Source organism: Archocentrus centrarchus, chromosome 19, assembly GCF_007364275.1.
Source record: "Archocentrus centrarchus isolate MPI-CPG fArcCen1 chromosome 19, fArcCen1, whole genome shotgun sequence".
NCBI lineage: Eukaryota > Metazoa > Chordata > Actinopteri > Cichliformes > Cichlidae > Archocentrus > Archocentrus centrarchus.
The window spans coordinates 1,580,250-1,596,647 of NC_044364.1; the positions used below are offsets into that span (position 1 = coordinate 1,580,250).

Consider the following 16,398-nt stretch of genomic DNA (forward strand, 5'->3'; position numbering starts at 1 on the left):
GACCTGACAGTTCAACGTTTGACTTAGTTAATAGTAAATGCAGGCAACGTGTTGTACGTATTATACCTTCGTCTCCATATCATCGTATCGACGACAATTCTTTACTTTTATTTTATATTCTAAGCGATTTAACAAAGTACAGTGAACAAAAGACAACCTAATTTACTCTCCAGACTTCTTTTATGTTTGTAGTTATGCTGCAATAGGCCTTGGCTGCTTAGGCCAATAGGCCTTTGACCCCACTCTGCATTTAATCATGTTTTTATTAATCTCTGGCTGTCGTCCACAGTGTGTCCTGGTTCTGCTGAAGGTTTCTTCATGTCAAAAAGAGAGTTTTTCCTTCCCACTGTCGCCACTGTGTTTCTACATTGTAGCTTCAATCCATCTTCATCCATCCATCTTCTTCTGCTTATCCTGTTCAGTTGGGGGGGGGGGGGGGGGGGGGCTGACTACCCATTAACTGTGATTGCATGTGTTGCTTTCTCCTTTGGTGACGGTTGGCAACACAAATACAGAATATTAAATATTGTTTAGTTTAGTTCGATTTTCTTATTGAACTAATTATTTTTTTAGGCATTCTGCGTGACTACATTTATAAAATGAGAAATAATAATAGTCCTTATGTACCCCCTTTTAAGAAACATTAAATTAGTATCTATTTGTACATGATAACATTTTTAGAGAAATATGAGGGCAAAATACTGAATAGTTACATAAGGGGTGGGGTATCCTGGATAGGTCTGTGGCAGAGTTAACATTAAAAGAGGCAGCTGTTCATGCTCATATTCATACCTACTGCCAATTTAGAATCACAACTTAACCCAACAAGCATGTCAGAGAGAGGCCGCACAAACTCAGGCAAACTCCACACAGAAGGGTCCCTGTGGTTCCTGCTGTGACGTGGCAGCGCTAACGACTGTCCCCCATAAATAAAGTTTAATGTCAGTGGTCACAGGACATAAAAACTGCATATGTAGAACCAGAAGCCAAATCAAAAACTACTTAAAAACTTTGCTTTACAATAAAATAGTTTATTTGACCTCTCTATGGAAGTTTTGTTTTTAATTCTCCCATAGGTGGCGCCGTGGTTCCACCATCAGCCTCTTCAGACTTTTTGCAGAAAGAGATGTTAAATACTAATATAATGGTTGCCATATATGGTATTCTTATATACAGCATCAGTGCATATGAGAATACCACATATAGCAACCTATCGCATCTTCATATTTACATAGCCTTTAGAATAGAATAGAATAGAATGCCTTTATTGTCATTATACAGGATGTACAATGAGATTGGAGGGCCACTCCTGTTCAGTGCCATGTAACAAAAAATCAAACTCTCTAAATTATTATAAAAATATTATAATCTAGTATAATCAATATGATCAAGAGATATACAGAAAATAAACAATGTGTAAAATATACAAAAAATAGAATGTATAAAAATATATACATACATACATTGGTGCATCTTATGTTATTTCCCACTAACCTGAACACATCACACAATGAAAGAAACTAACATGTATCTACTGGGCATAGACACATTTTTATTTTATTTATTTACAGCATCAATTAAACACTTTCAAGTACATTTTGCTTATGATATCAGCATTCTGCAATATGCAAAAAAAGTGATAATTTTAATATTTGCATATAAATAGGCATGTGCTGTCATTTAACCAGACTGAAATACAATTGCTGTGATATTCACATTTTGTCATAAATTTAAAAAGGTAAGTTCAATACAGAAGTGCAAAACATCTGAGGTAATGTATTTGTAAACTACTCCACTGCTTTAATATGAGAATCCCTTAAATAGTTCTAATTTGTGTTTTTCTGTCTGAAACAAACTTAAAAAGCTCAGAGTGGAGAGCAGCAATAACTCATAATATTCCCCGTCTTCTTCAGAGAAACATCCTCCAAGTTTCCAGCCTGAAGTATGTCACAGCATCACATCACAGCTTCAGCTATCATTGAAGGACAAATTAAAAAAATATACTATGTGATGAATGTTCAATTACTCCTGCTGGTCATTGTGACTGTTAAATAATCTCTGTCCAAGTGAAAGTGGGGACAAAATCCACAGCTCTAGTTCTGTGACAGTAAGTTCCAAACTTCAGATTTCATTTTACTCTCACCTGTGTTCCTCTTGAAAAATCCCCCCACAGGATTTTACATTTGTCTGACTTTGATGACAATTTGGTGCCCGAGGAGAAACATTTCGTTTAGCAGATGTGGCTTAGATTGGATTTTGTCCTCTATTATTTCCACTGGACTCACAAGACTGAAACCTGATTGGTCAGTATGGACAGGAAGTAAACGCTGTTCTAACATTCGTTCTTTTTCAAGATAGGAGTGATCAATCTGTGACTCTTTAATTAGAGTCATTTTGGCTGCCTGGAAACAGAAACACTCGATCTCTGATACTCCCACAGCCTTTCAGCACCATCCTGTCCCTGTAGACAGACACTGTGGCGAATGCGTTGCTGTCCGGTGGAGTCTCAATCACCCCATCGACTGTCAGGTGATGCACTCCTGTATCTTCGTCTCGGCAGTATCCACCGTCATGGGCGTGTCCCGCCATGTAACACACCACGCTGCTGTGGGAGCGTATGACGGCCAGGAGCTCATCAAAGTTCCACGCGAGGCAAACGTTATCTGTGCAGTCCGGGTGGACGGGCACGTGACCTGGATGGGAGGAGGAGACATGCTGAAGCAGTGGGATATAAATGGGTGAATAAGACCCTGCACTACCTGAGCAGAAGCTAATGTTATAACTGTGATTCACAGCTATTTAATAAAAAGGTGGGTAAAGTTCAGCATTTCAGACCTACAGTTTTTAAAATGTGTTCCTTTAACCTGAAATGAATTTAAGTGAATTTAAGATACAAAATTGTGCAGCGTTCTGGTCGTGAATCTGTCCAGTCTAACTGTTTGGCCCACCACTTTGACTGAAAGAGCAAATTATATGATTTACATGACGTACACTCACCGGACATCTTTGTTAGGTACACCTGTTCATCTGCTTGTTAACACAATCAGCCAATCACATGGCAGCAACTCAATGCATTTAGGCATGTAGACATGGTCAAGATGACCTGTGAGGTTCAAACCGAGCGGCAGAACGTGGAAGAAAGGTGATTTTAGTGACTGACATGGCATGGTGACAGGCTGGTTGTTGTTTTTGGTTTTGTTTTTTAATGTAATGCATTATATTACTTAATTACTTTCTAGACAAGGTCACTTGTTACACTACTGGTTACATTACTTTTGCAGTACTCGGTAACATGTTCTGAAATGCACCGTTTAGGTTTGAACACAAAACCGACAAAGCTGAAAACCACCCCAGAGAGACTGAAGGTGCAGGTAGACATGGAGGCTACGATGCTACAGAGCCTCACTACTCATCACTGCTTCTGTTACTTGTTGAAGATCGAGCTCTGGTTGCTGGGCTGGGGTCGGCACACGCTCACTTTGGGTTCTTATGTCAGCATGTTGTCTGTGCAGATGCTTGCAAAGAACTGCTGTTGTGTTAGCAGTATAACGCTGTTGTTTCTGTCCTGAGTGCAGTTTACACTTTACCATTGTGATACTGTCCTTTCATGCACCACAAATAAAAGTAGTGTCCATCTCTCCACTCCTCAAAAGCTGTAGACTGCTGCCATCTTCCTCCTCCCTGCACACAAACTGAGATAAACTGACTGCAGCATCAGTGCGCGGGAGGAAAAAGGCTTGTTTGATGGTTTTTTCCTTTCTATCCACACACTGTCCAGATAATCGGAAGACCTTTGTAAAGGTTACACCCACCACTGTTGATGCTAGAGGTCTGAGAAGAATGGCCAGACTGCTTCATTGTGATATGAAGGCAATAACAACTCAAACCGCAATTTGTTACAACCAAGATGTGCAGAAGAGCATCTCTGAACGCACAACACGCCAAACGAAGCAAATCAGCTACAGCAGCAGAAGACCACACTGGGTACCGCTCCTATGTGCTATAAAGAGGAACCTGAGGCTACAGTTTGCATGGCCTCACCAACATTGGACAACAGAAGACTGGAAAAATGTTGCATCGTCTGACGAGTCGATTTCTGCTGTGACATTCAGGTGGTAAGGTCAGAGCAGCATGGATCCATGCTGCTTTGGCCCAACCTGGTGGTGCTGTGTAAAGGTGTGGGGGATATTTCCTTAACACACTTTGGGCCCCTCAGTACCAGCTGAGCACTGTTTAAACACCACAGTCTACCTGAGTATTGTTGCTGATCATGTCCATCCCTTTATGACCAGTGTACCAATCTTCTGATAGCTGCTTCCAGCAAGATAACGTGCCATATCACAAAGCTCAAATAATCTCAAACTAGTTTCTTGAACATTACAGTGAGTTTACTGAACTCAGATAGCCTCCGCAGTAATCAGATCTTAATCCAGCAGAACTTTGAAATGTGGAGGAACAGGAGATTCATGTTACAGACATGCAGCTGATGCTATCACGTCAATTTGGACTGAAATCTCTGAGGAATGTTTCCAGCACCTATGCCACGAGCAATAAAGGCATTTCTGAAGGCAAAAGGAGGTCCAACCTAGTGGACTTACTAAAGATGTACCTAATAAAGTGTCCAGTGAATGTACATACCAGTTCTACTTACTGACAATAGTGACTCTTTCTTGTTTCTCATCAGCTGACGACAGAACAGAGTCTAACCAGTCCAGCTGGTCCTTACTGAACCCACCATTGAACATCGTGAACCTGCTCGTGGGGCTGCCGAAGGCTGAAACAGAAAAAGCATAACCGACTTAGCTAGTTAGACTTAAGTCTGTGAAGCTGCTGCAGTGTAAAGCCACAAACTACATAGTTTGGTCAATAACTGGGGTAAATTCCCAGACTGTAATGGTGGGTACAACCTCCTCTCTGACAGTGTGTGATAAAGAATATCACACATCCTGTACACAACCGTCTATGGTTTTATATTTCTCTACTCCACATCTGACAAGTCTGAGAAGTCACAGAAGTAGCTGAGATCTTCTCTGTCTAATGCCGGGTGGAACCTAACGAGGCTTAATCCAGGCTGGAGCTTTACTTTGAAAGCCAACATGGGAGTGTTTTCAGGAAGTGTTGGCTTCCTGTTTTGGTTATATTGTACAAGCAGAAAATTTGTTTTGGTTATATATTTTTTTAATATTGTGCAAGCAGAAAAAGGTGGTTTTAATATGTGCAAGCAAAGTTCCTTTGATCAGCCGACTCGGCAGTGATACGCTACATCTTAATCAGCTGTTTGTGGCTAGTAAGGGCAGGAAACTGGCGCTTCAGCAGCGATCGCCTGGCGTTAAAGGATTAATGCCATAGCCATAGCCATGCAAATTTAAAATATATCAAGCAGGCAACCTGCACAGGCATATATGAATTATTCATCCATCGGTGCAATTAGAAGAACAAAACAGGGCAGGTCATATCGGGTAGTAGAAACATGATCAACTCCTCAAAGGCCCTTGGATTTTCTGAGTTCCAATCTTTTGTTTTAGAATTTGTATTTGGAGCACTCTATTATATGTTGAATATATAAAGAAACGTTTGATATAGACCTAATGTGCGTTTTTACATTAGTAATTCATTTTACACTTTTTTAAAATTAAAATCTGAGGAGCCACTTGGGAGCCGAAAGAGCCGGCTCTTCTTTGGGAGCCGAGCCTAAAGAGCCGGCTCTTCTTTGGGAGCCGAAAGAGCCGGCTCTTCTTTGGGAGCCGAGCCTAAAGAGCCGGCTCTTCTTTGGGAGCCGAGCCTAAAGAGCCGGCTCTTCTTTGGGAGCCGAAAGAGCCGGCTCTTCTTTGGGAGCCGAGCCTAAAGAGCCGGCTCTTCTTTGGGAGCCGAGCCTAAAGAGCCGGCTCTCTGAAAAGAGACGGAATTCCCATCACTGTGAAGTAACAGCTCTTCTTCTTCTTGATTTTAATGGTGGTTGGCAAACAAAGAAATGGTGCATTACCGCCAACAACTGGTGTAGCAGGGTCCATGCTCACAGGTGCTGCTAATCGGGGACAAGGCACCTGATTGTCAGCACCTGGGATACCAGAAGCTCAAAACAAGACAGTAGCAGAAGAAGCTGTTTGGCATTAGCAGAGAATATTTGGCAAGTTTTTCTTGGCGTGACCCACATTTTTCTTACAGATATGGGACCATTCAGGAGGAAATAACAGGTTTTCCGAGATTTTTTATAAGATTTATTACCAAGAAGCATTGTTACGAAAAAGATAAACACATTTCCTTACTTTTTGTGTTAGGTTTATATTGTTATGGGTTATAGGTAGAATAAAATTGTAATTATCAACAAAGCATACCTGGAGGACAGTTGAGGTCTTCGTTTTTGTTATACAGCTTTATCAGGTTCATAGCATTGATGTACTGCTCACAGGACTTCTCTCTGCCCAGCAGGCTCACATCATAGGCATCCAGGACGACGAACGTAAACCCGGGGAAGGGGCTGAAACGGTAGGCATATATGTCCGAGCCGCCCGGTGCTGCGTTCGGGCTCCTGTCTGCGTGGGCCGCGCTGTTGAGCTTTGAACGCAGCAGCGCGCTCCTGCTGAAGTTATAAAACTCGTGGTTTCCCCACACATGATGGACCTCCGCGGGGCAGGAACTGAACTCTCTCAGCACGGTGTCCAGTGCCCGCTCCGATGCGTCCCTGGGCTTGTTGAAGCCGTCGATAACATCTCCCAGCTGCAGAATAAATGCTGGCTTGACAGCTGATTCTGACCAACTTTTCCGAGCATTTCGCAGCAGCTGGAGACTGCTCCGGTAGTATCGCCTGCGCGTTAGGCTGTAATTGTAACCGTCGTCCATATCTGCGTACTGAATGTCAGCGATCACACCGAATGTAAACAGCGGCGTTTGCTGACGGCAGTCGTCCATCCTCGGTGTTGTCTCCGGATTAGCTTGCCCGCATGCCTTATATCTTATATATACCGAGGAAGACGAAGACGCTAACTCGATACAGTTTTGCTCTACACCCTCATGATGACAGCCAGCCGGAATTTCCTCGTTGCTCAGAATGACAGCGGAGCAGAGGGCAGAACCGAACCTGATCACAATAAAACAACTTCCGCTATCCTTCAAAATAATGCTGCGAGCGAAACTGACTAATCACTGCGCACCGGCAGTCAAAATGTAACAACTTTTTTTTTTTTTTTAAATCAGACATAAATTATATATTTTAGTACACAGGTGAGTCATTCTTGTTTTTTTTTTTTCTTTTTTGCTTCATTGTATATGATCTTTCTTGTGTGTGCGTATGTATGGATATGAACTGCAAAGATGCAGTTTTAGTGTTTCATGGACAATACAGAATAACATCACTTAGAGACATTTAAAGACAACAGTATTAATTCTGTGGTGAATATAGAGAACTGTTGATTCACCTGTGCTACTTTTGCAACAAACAAAGAGCTCTATATATATTAAAGAATATATTGTTTGAATTCACAGCATGTTTAAAATCTGCTCCGTTTACATTCATAAATCAAAAACTTCAAAATAAAGTAATTTGTAAAGTATTTCCAAACAGCAGATGATGATCCGCTTTGAGGGACGAGCTCTGAACATGCCAAAAAATGTAAATTTGTTGTAGGTCTGTCTTTTAACATAATGTTGCTCATCTGGAGTCTATCCTCATCCGGTCTAGTCCAGGAAACATAAGGGTCCAGGGAACAGCTGTGACTGGCCCATGCATACGGTCAGGCGCTGATTTAGGGGGGCCTGATTTACTTTTTAACTGACGAAGCACGCAATCAATCACGTTCATTTCAATGTGGGAAGCAAAAATTGTGATAAAGATTAAAATTTGATTAACTGTGCATCCCTAATAGATAACCATTATATATAAAATGTAACCCTCCACTCAATATTTTTAACAGATTTTAATAAAATTTTCAAAATTTCAAATTCAAAAATCTCATTGGTGGCTCGGCAAATATTTCTCAGGTGGGTGGGGTTCTGTTGTGAGACAGCAGTCCCATAATCCTGTCTGTGAGCTTGCACATCACTGCTGAAGTTCCCCTGAAGTCTCTCTCCCAGGAGTTCCCGATGTCAGGCCGGTGACACACTTGGGCATCCACTTGAGGGCAGCGGCAGAGGCCAGCTCATCCCACTCACCCTCAGCTCTGTCCTGCAAAGACTGGAGAGAGGATATGATAAATCCTAAAGATATAAAATGCTCTGATACAGATAGTTCCAACACACTTTGGCATGCACTTCAGTTATGCAGACACATTTCTGTTTAGATGTTTCCATAAATAGCAGCATGAATATCTGTGGAGTGAGCTGTGTGTGAAAACATCTTCAAACAAACTGCATCAAACAGCTGCTCAAGACCATCATGCACTTTAAGTCAAATGCTCACTGGAGTAAGTTAAAAGATCTGCACCTGATGACCTGAGAGGTCTGCCTGTGTTATACATGCTGAGCAAGTCAGAGATGTACTGGGGGGTAAAACCACTGTGCACTTTATGAACTAACAGAAGGATTTTAAAGGGAATTAATTAAACTGGGAGCCATGAAGTGACTTCAGTAATGGGCTACGTGTAAGGACTCTGGCTGCTGCATCCTGAGCTGGTATTTGTTTTGACACATGGACAAAATACTTCTGAAAATATGCAATAATGATCAGAGATGGCTACATCTGACATCATTTTGAAAAAAATTAGATCAAGTGTGTGACCTTTAATATGGGTAGGTCCAGTCACATGCTGCTTAAAAACATTCTAATAAACTGATGAATTGTTGCTGTTGTCAGTGTAAAAACTGAAATCACCTGGAGTAATAATACGGTCAAATTTGTTGTGATTGTGGAAAGAAATTCACCAATTTCTTCCAGGAAACCATGTCTGAGTTTAGGGGATGATACATGGTGTAGAGCAATACATAGAATTAATTACTAAACTGAAATATTTAGTAAACTTGGATACTTGTTAAATGACAGAGATTTAAAATTAAAGATGGTTTTATAACTTAAATCACAGCGATCCCACCACCCCTCCTGTTTGAACGAGTGCAGTATTCAAACCTGGGTGATGTTTCCATCAGCTCTGTGTCACCAGTATTATCAGCCCAAGTTTCAGTAAGAAGTTTTCTGCTAGGAATGATGTTAATAAGTCTCATTTTCTAATGATCGGACATTAAGAAGTGTGAGTTTTAAATTGCAGGGAGTGATGTGACAACAGCAGATTGAGACAAGGTGGTTTTAATATGTACGAGAACAGCAGGTCTTTGAGGTCTGCTTACTGGCTCACTGCTGGTCTGTTATTAATTATTGCCTTAATATGAGAAAATGGTTTGGGAAGGTTATATAGTGATACATTAGTAACTGTAACCAGTGAGGAGTTCAAGAGAACAAAACTAATTGGTTCTTTGTTTTAAAATGAAGAGCTTCCAATATGAGAATTCATGATGCTGTGAGTAATCTGTGACACCGATAAGATGTGCACAGAAGCAGTGGCAGCACGTCCTCTCCTCTTGAGGCCCCTAAATTGAGAGAACCCTCCCTGGAGCTCCGGTAGAGAAACTTTGGAGCTTTTTCATTTTCACGGTGATGCTCGGCGTCAACCGGCTGGAGGTTTTAACGTTGGCGCAGTTATGCTGTGTGTCGGTGCTCTGTGTCTGTGTCATTATACATTCATTCTCACGAAGTTCAGACTGTCCACATTACCTGCTGCCACCGACAGAAAAGCAAATTCTCAGTTTTTCTCAGTGTTTGTGTCATGATGGCACCAAAACATAAACAGTGCTGAGAGGGAGGATTTGCCCCTTCTTGATTTATGTTTTTGCATATTTGTCACACTTAAAAGTTTCAGATCACACAAATTTTAATGTTAGACAAAGACAACCTGAGTAGTTAAAAAAGGCCTTTAATCACTAGTTTATTTATTTACTTACATTTTTTGGTTTATTTACACTCTTTGTACAGCATCCTTGGGTTTCTTGTAAGGTGCTATATAAATCTAAGTTATCATTAAAAAAGGTTTGCAAACATGCCTGGCCCCACGTGAAAAAGTAAATGCCCCTAAACCTAATAATGGGTTGTGCCACCCTTGACAGCAACGACTGCAGGTAAGCATTTGTGAAAACTGGAGTCTTTCACATCTCTGGAGGAATTTTGTCCGTCTCTATTTCTGCAGAATTGTTTTTATTCAGCCACACTGGAGGGTTAGAGCATGAACGGCCTGTTTAAGGTCATGACAAAGCATCTCAGTCAGATTACTTTTTTAATAGGACCAGGTAGGTTTCAATAGATGTTTTCCCTTGATAAATGAAGTCATCATTGAATAAACTGTATTTACCTCGGGTCATCTTTGTCTAATGTAAGTGTGACAAATTACAAAAAAACATAAATCAGGAAGGGGGAAAATACTTCTTCACAGCACTGTATGTATAGTTCATTTAGCTGTATGGAGTCAATCATGTGGATGGTGGATTACCTTCTCTTCTTTCTGGTACTCTCCGTGTTGCTCGCAGCCGCTGTCAAACACGTACTTCCCCGGCCCAACCGGCTACAAAATGAAACTGAAGATAATGAGGAACAGAAATACTTCTTTGTGTAACAATGGCACCGCTCACAATGATATGGGAACTGACAATTGTTTCTATTGAGTATAACACCAATGTAACGATGGGATTTTGGAACAGCAGCAGGGCGTATACAAGCCAAGAATGGAGCTAAATGAGCAAATTATTTCTTTGGGGTTAAAAATAGAAAATTGAGTTTTAAAATGGAAAATTTGGCTAGTAATTTTATCATTACCCTTTGTTTTTTCTTTAAAATAATTGTTTATGACCTTTCTGAACTTTTGATTATTCCTATATGTCTCATTGTATTAGATTTAATTTTAGCAATGTTCCTTATTGTAAACAGGTTAAAATAATCTATCATATTAAATTAAATTGAACTTAATTTATATAGCACCAAATCACAATACATAAATCTCTTATACATAAGTCGGACAAAATTCCAATGGCCATTTGAATCCCACTTAAGCAATTTCTACTATATATATATATATATATATATATATATATATATAATCACCTACCTCACAGTTTTTATGAAGGTCAAAACTATTAATAAATAAATTTTTTTATACAGGGATGTAAACATGTTTGTTATGCTGTTTAGTTGGCATTTTAACACATTTTAAGCCTTAAGTGGCCGTTAGAGGAACTGCGGGCTTCATTTTTCACCTCGATTAAACCCTGTACTTCTCTGGCAGCAATGTAAGGCTGCACACTTAATTAAATGTTCATTTCAATCTCACTTCTGGCTTCTCACAAGTAACTGATTCTAATCAATATCAGCAATATTGAAAATGCAAAAGCAAATCAAGCTCTCTCTAAATCACTGCCTGACGCGTGCATAACAGGAATGTAGCATAACGTAAAGGTGAAAGCACCGCCTTGTTGACTTCATTCTGTGTTTGGTCTACTTTTTATTATTCATGTCTTTATTTTCAGATGATGTGGAAACTTCTGCCGACATGACAGTTTTGTCACTAAAACCAATGAATAATCATGACAATCATGATCGCAATATTGATCAAAATAACAATAATCATTGTGGCCATTGTCACTTTTCATACCACGCACATTAAAACATGTTCAATAATCTGATTAATCCCTGACCATTTATTGAAAATCTTATGAAACTTACATAGCTGTTGACAAAGTTGCCCGTGTATCTGTGGTTAGTATAGAGGTACTCTCCCGCTGACTCCATCTTGCCGTTCACCCATGTGCCCTTGTACTTTGAGCGTGTTTGGTGGTAGTGGTAAACGCCCTGTCCGTGCCTGGAAGTCAACAGCAAGGATTCCAGCAGCTTGATCACATCTTGTACCTCGTTAGAAGTGAATTTGCAGCTTGATTGTTAAAGCATACTGAATAGACTTTAAAGATGTGGCTTACATATGGTATTTCTGGGACTACATTTCAACATGTAATAAAGTCCTGCTTTCTACAATATTAATGCTGCTGAAGCAAAATACATAATCTAAACTAAATCTATAAAAGCTAATATAAATCTAATAATAACAATAATAATGCTATAAGTAAAGGTCACCTCTGGGCTTGCAAAGCTTGTTATATACCTCAAATGACGCAGCCACTCTCCATCATAGGTGTCTTTGTTGGGGTAGGTGTAGACACCGTGACCTTGTCTCAGGTCCTCAACCCACGACCCTGACAGTCAGGAGAGGCAAAGGTAAGAGTTTTGGTTTCTGAACCCAGCATCAGGACTTCAGCAGGTCCGTGGTGATCCACTGGGTTCAAAAAGGAGTGCAAAAATACATCTTGGTTGGCAGAAGTTGGCAACAAGCTCATGTAAAGCAGATTTGTTATACCTTCATATTTGGACCCATCTGGATAGTAGAAGATGCCCTGACCATGTTTCATATTTTGGTGGTAGTTCCCCACATATCTCGCCCCATTCTTGAAGCGATATGTCCCCTAATGGAGAAAGCAGTTATATTTAAATATACATTAGTCATATATGATACCATACCTGATCAGTGTGTTCTCTGTTTTGGACTGGGAGTTTCCAGCTCTAACTTCCTACCTGTCCGTGCCTTTTCCCGTTCTGATATTCTCCCTGATAAATGTCTCCGTTGGGAAGAACAGCTTTCCCGAATCCGTGTCTTTCCCCAGCTTCGTTTCTGCCCCCTTCATATTCCTGCTCGGGTCAAACAAAAGAGGAATAGTCTGGAAACTCTCCAAGGCCGTAAACACAAACTGACTAATGCTGCCGTTAGCTTCAGTTCAGCAAACACGGCTAACGCGATAATTATATTCTCTCACCCCGAGTTTGCTTTGTTCCTCAAACTCATCAGATCCGATGTCCGACATGGTTCTGCTGCTTTCTAGAAGACTGCGCTGGACTTTTAGTTTGAAAGGAAGCGTCGAAAACGCGAAGGATGCTGAACAAACTATTAGCGTCCTAGTTTACGGTTGCCGTGACAACCGCCAGACACGCGAGCTCAAGAATCAGGTGCGCGCGCCTGGAAGCGGAAAAAAAGGACTGCGCTTCAGGAAGGCTGAACTATTCCCGAAGTCTGCTTAAGGAAGTTACCGGAGTTCAGGCAGTGATGAGGAATAAAGGTGGTCACACCAAAGACGGACGTTCAAGCTCATTAGAGTGACGTAAACCTGGTTTCTGACTGATTTACTATGTTTCCATTTCTGCTCCGATTCCCCATTTTCCAGCTAAATATAAAGAAACGAGGGGGGACTCCAGACTTTTGCACAGTAATATTTTACACATCTTACTATAATGATCGTATGTTTATGTCTGCTCCCGAACTCCTCCTACACGCAAATCCTTACAAATGATATTGTGTATTACAGATTGTCTCAAACCGAACGGCGACTTTGCGTGTGGCACTTTGGGGTCACTGGAATGTGTTGTCATGCATGTCTGTAAATAAGTGTTCATCAAACAGTGACGCCTGTAATTGAGGACTTTGTCTTATATAACCTGCAAAGAAGAAGAAATCTATTTATTATTCATTTGTTTGGTGTTTATGAACAGCTGTTTTTTTGTCATCTGATTATATACAGAGATATAATGAAGATATAAAGAATAACATGATAACAAAATAATAATAATAAGCACATTTGACTGTGGCTGCTCATCAAGGAGCATCCATAGCAGGAATTTTGGCTTTGTATAATATTAAAAATGAATGTTATACTACTGCAACATAAAAGCTGCTTCACAGACAGTATGTCAGTGTGTTAATGCCTCTGCTCATTATAGCTGTCATCATTATTACAGGAGAACAAACATGAAATAGAGTGCAAGTTGTTTGCATCCCAACAATTTTAACACACCCCTTTGCAAACCTGTCTGTAATACATAAACTCACAGACATCTGCACCTGTACATTCATCATTAATAAAAGTAGTGCAATTAATGAATCTCAGTGTAACAAAATAAAAGAAACGAGCTTTCCTCTAAATCTACTTACATTAGAAAGAGGATGCTGCAATAAAACTGCAGGTGCATTTTGTTCCACCTGATGGGTATAAATCTGAGGTCTTTAAGAGAATAATAAAGAACGTGTGGGTTCTCAGCGGTGATGGTAGAAGGTGCTGTGGTTTACCTTTCACTGACAGGGAAAACAACATTCCTTATAAGCCCACTTCAGTGTTAGCTCAGCGTGTCCACCAGCATAACAGACTGAGTGACCTCTCCTTTATTTAGACAACTTGAACTTGTTTTGACATTAACTCATAAGCCCTGAGATTTTGCCATCTGTTGCATTCAGCTGTTCCTTCTGGGACTCAAGAGGAGGTGCTGTTCAAACTTTCTGAAGCAGGTATTCATGTTATAATAAAGACAAATGAAAGGCAGTTTGTGGCCGAGGTGATAATCTGCACGCCATCGTCGACCCTTTGAGGACTGTCCCTAAGAGGCAGATAATGCATGGGTTCATTGGCTGCTTGTTCGAGATTTAGCACCTTACTTGTCAATTTATATCCTTCTAATCTCCCTCTCATGACACTGACGGCGGTTTTTAAAATAAGTGACAGTTTGATGACCTCTGTTGACCCTATTATCCACTTATTTTGATGACCTGTTTCCTTGGAAGATTTGGTGCCGTCTGCCTGCATCTAGAAACATTTTGCCAAAATCATTATGAGGGACTTTTAATGAGGTCATGCTTGCTCCTTTTTTAATAATGTCTAAATAATGTTAAATAATCATATGTAATTTGTGTTTGCATCACCAAAGATGAGCACACTGATTTATAACAGATCCAGTTTGAGGCATTTTGCTGCAGTTTTTTAAGCTGCACCAAAACTGTTTCTTTACATCCTGATGCTACGTTAGGCTCTGACTCCAGCCCTGAGTCATGACACTGATATACTGGATGTCCTCTGACCTCACCCAGAAAGGAACCGAATGGGCATATTTTCCATGAGATTTTTTTTAATGGTTCTTAATCATTTTTACATTCTTTGTGTCACTGTCAAGGTTCAACAAGAACATTTCTAAATTAAGGCAACCTCTTTTTGTACCAGAGTGACTTCTTTGTTCATCTGTCCTCAAGTGTCCCTCAGAGATGATGCTTTGGGATAGGATGGTGGGAGGAAAAAGAGGTCTCCAAATCTCAACCATGAGCATTAGTCCACTGTAATCTCTAAAGCCGTCCCAGGACGATCCTGGAGGAATTTCTATTGAGGGCTTCATCAGCTTTGCCTTTATTTATAAGCCTGTCAAGGCTATCACAAGTGTCACCATGCACCCTTAATGGTACGTTTCAAAACAATAAGCCTGTTCCATCTAAATATGGTTTTATGGAGATAAAAATCCTTGCCATGACATACAAAATGAATTCAGCATCTGATTTATAAAATATGAATGCAAGTGTCTACATCAGGACGTGACATAAAACACACTTTTTAGTATTTGTTATGTCATCACATTATTTGTGAGAATTAGAAGAGACTGATAAAAACACTCATCTTCATATGAATTGGCTAATAAAAAAATATATACACATAGACACTGTATACTAGCTAGAGAAATGCATTAGAGGTGGCTGCAGCTCAGGAGGCAGAGCAGGTCATCTACTAACAGGATGGTCAGTGGTTCAATTCCTGGCTGCTCCAGTCTGCATTCCAAAGTATCCTTGGGCAAGATCCTGAACCCAAAGTTGTTCCCTGATGTGTTGATTGGAGTGTGAATGTTAGTTAGAAAGCACTTAGGTGTATAAAGTATTTTGAGGGCTCAGAGTAGAAAAGCACTAGAATCAGTCCATTTGGCTTTGATGCTGCAGCAGCCAAAGAGTAGAAAATAACAGATTCTTCCATTGCTTATATGTTTTAATGAACAGTGTCGAGCTCATGCAGGGGATAACATTTCACAAGCAAAAAGTTACCTTACAATATTTTACTCTTATTGTATTGAATTTACTCTTAATATTAATATTACTCTGAATATTAATGTCTTTTAGTTATTGTAAGTAATGCTTCACATAAAGTGATGATATAGTCAATACTACATCATCATGGTAAAAAAAGTACAGCCTCTTTAAATTCTAAGGTTTTACTTATCAGTACATAGTAAAAATCATCTTAAAATTACATAAGTATTACAGAACAAAGTCATTGCTATAAGACCATTTTCACACAATTTGAAATCCATCATTTAAACAGTGAGATGGATTATTCACAAGTGGAAAACATTCAAGACAGTTACTAATCTTTATAATAACGAACATCCCAGCAAATACACCCCAAGGTCAAACTGTGCAGCGCTCAGAGATATCACTCAGACTCTTTAGGCCTCAGTTAACATGTTACATGTTCAGGGATGATGGTTCAGACACATGTCTTGTATAGCAAAAGCATAATTCT

The 16,398-nt window shown here is 40.1% G+C and overlaps 2 protein-coding genes across 2 annotated transcripts; both read right to left on the reverse strand.

Annotated features, from left to right (window-relative positions):
- Positions 1-1,412: 1,412 nt before the first annotated feature.
- Positions 1,413-7,067, reverse strand: adprm (ADP-ribose/CDP-alcohol diphosphatase, manganese-dependent). Its single transcript, XM_030755106.1, has 3 exons — positions 6,336-7,067; positions 4,652-4,774; positions 1,413-2,693 (listed from the first exon to the last, which is right to left on the reverse strand). The coding sequence occupies exons 1-3, from the start codon at positions 6,907-6,909 to the stop codon at positions 2,380-2,382; spliced, it is 1,011 nt and encodes a 336-aa protein (XP_030610966.1). The 5' UTR covers positions 6,910-7,067; the 3' UTR covers positions 1,413-2,379.
- Positions 7,068-7,952: 885 nt separating this feature from the next.
- On the reverse strand, positions 7,953-13,008 carry rsph1 (radial spoke head component 1). The gene is made up of 7 exons (XM_030755667.1): positions 12,835-13,008; positions 12,596-12,709; positions 12,381-12,486; positions 12,129-12,219; positions 11,696-11,831; positions 10,470-10,541; positions 7,953-8,170 (listed from the first exon to the last, which is right to left on the reverse strand). The coding sequence occupies exons 1-7, from the start codon at positions 12,880-12,882 to the stop codon at positions 8,036-8,038; spliced, it is 702 nt and encodes a 233-aa protein (XP_030611527.1). The 5' UTR covers positions 12,883-13,008; the 3' UTR covers positions 7,953-8,035.
- Between the last annotated feature and the right edge of the window lie 3,390 nt (positions 13,009-16,398).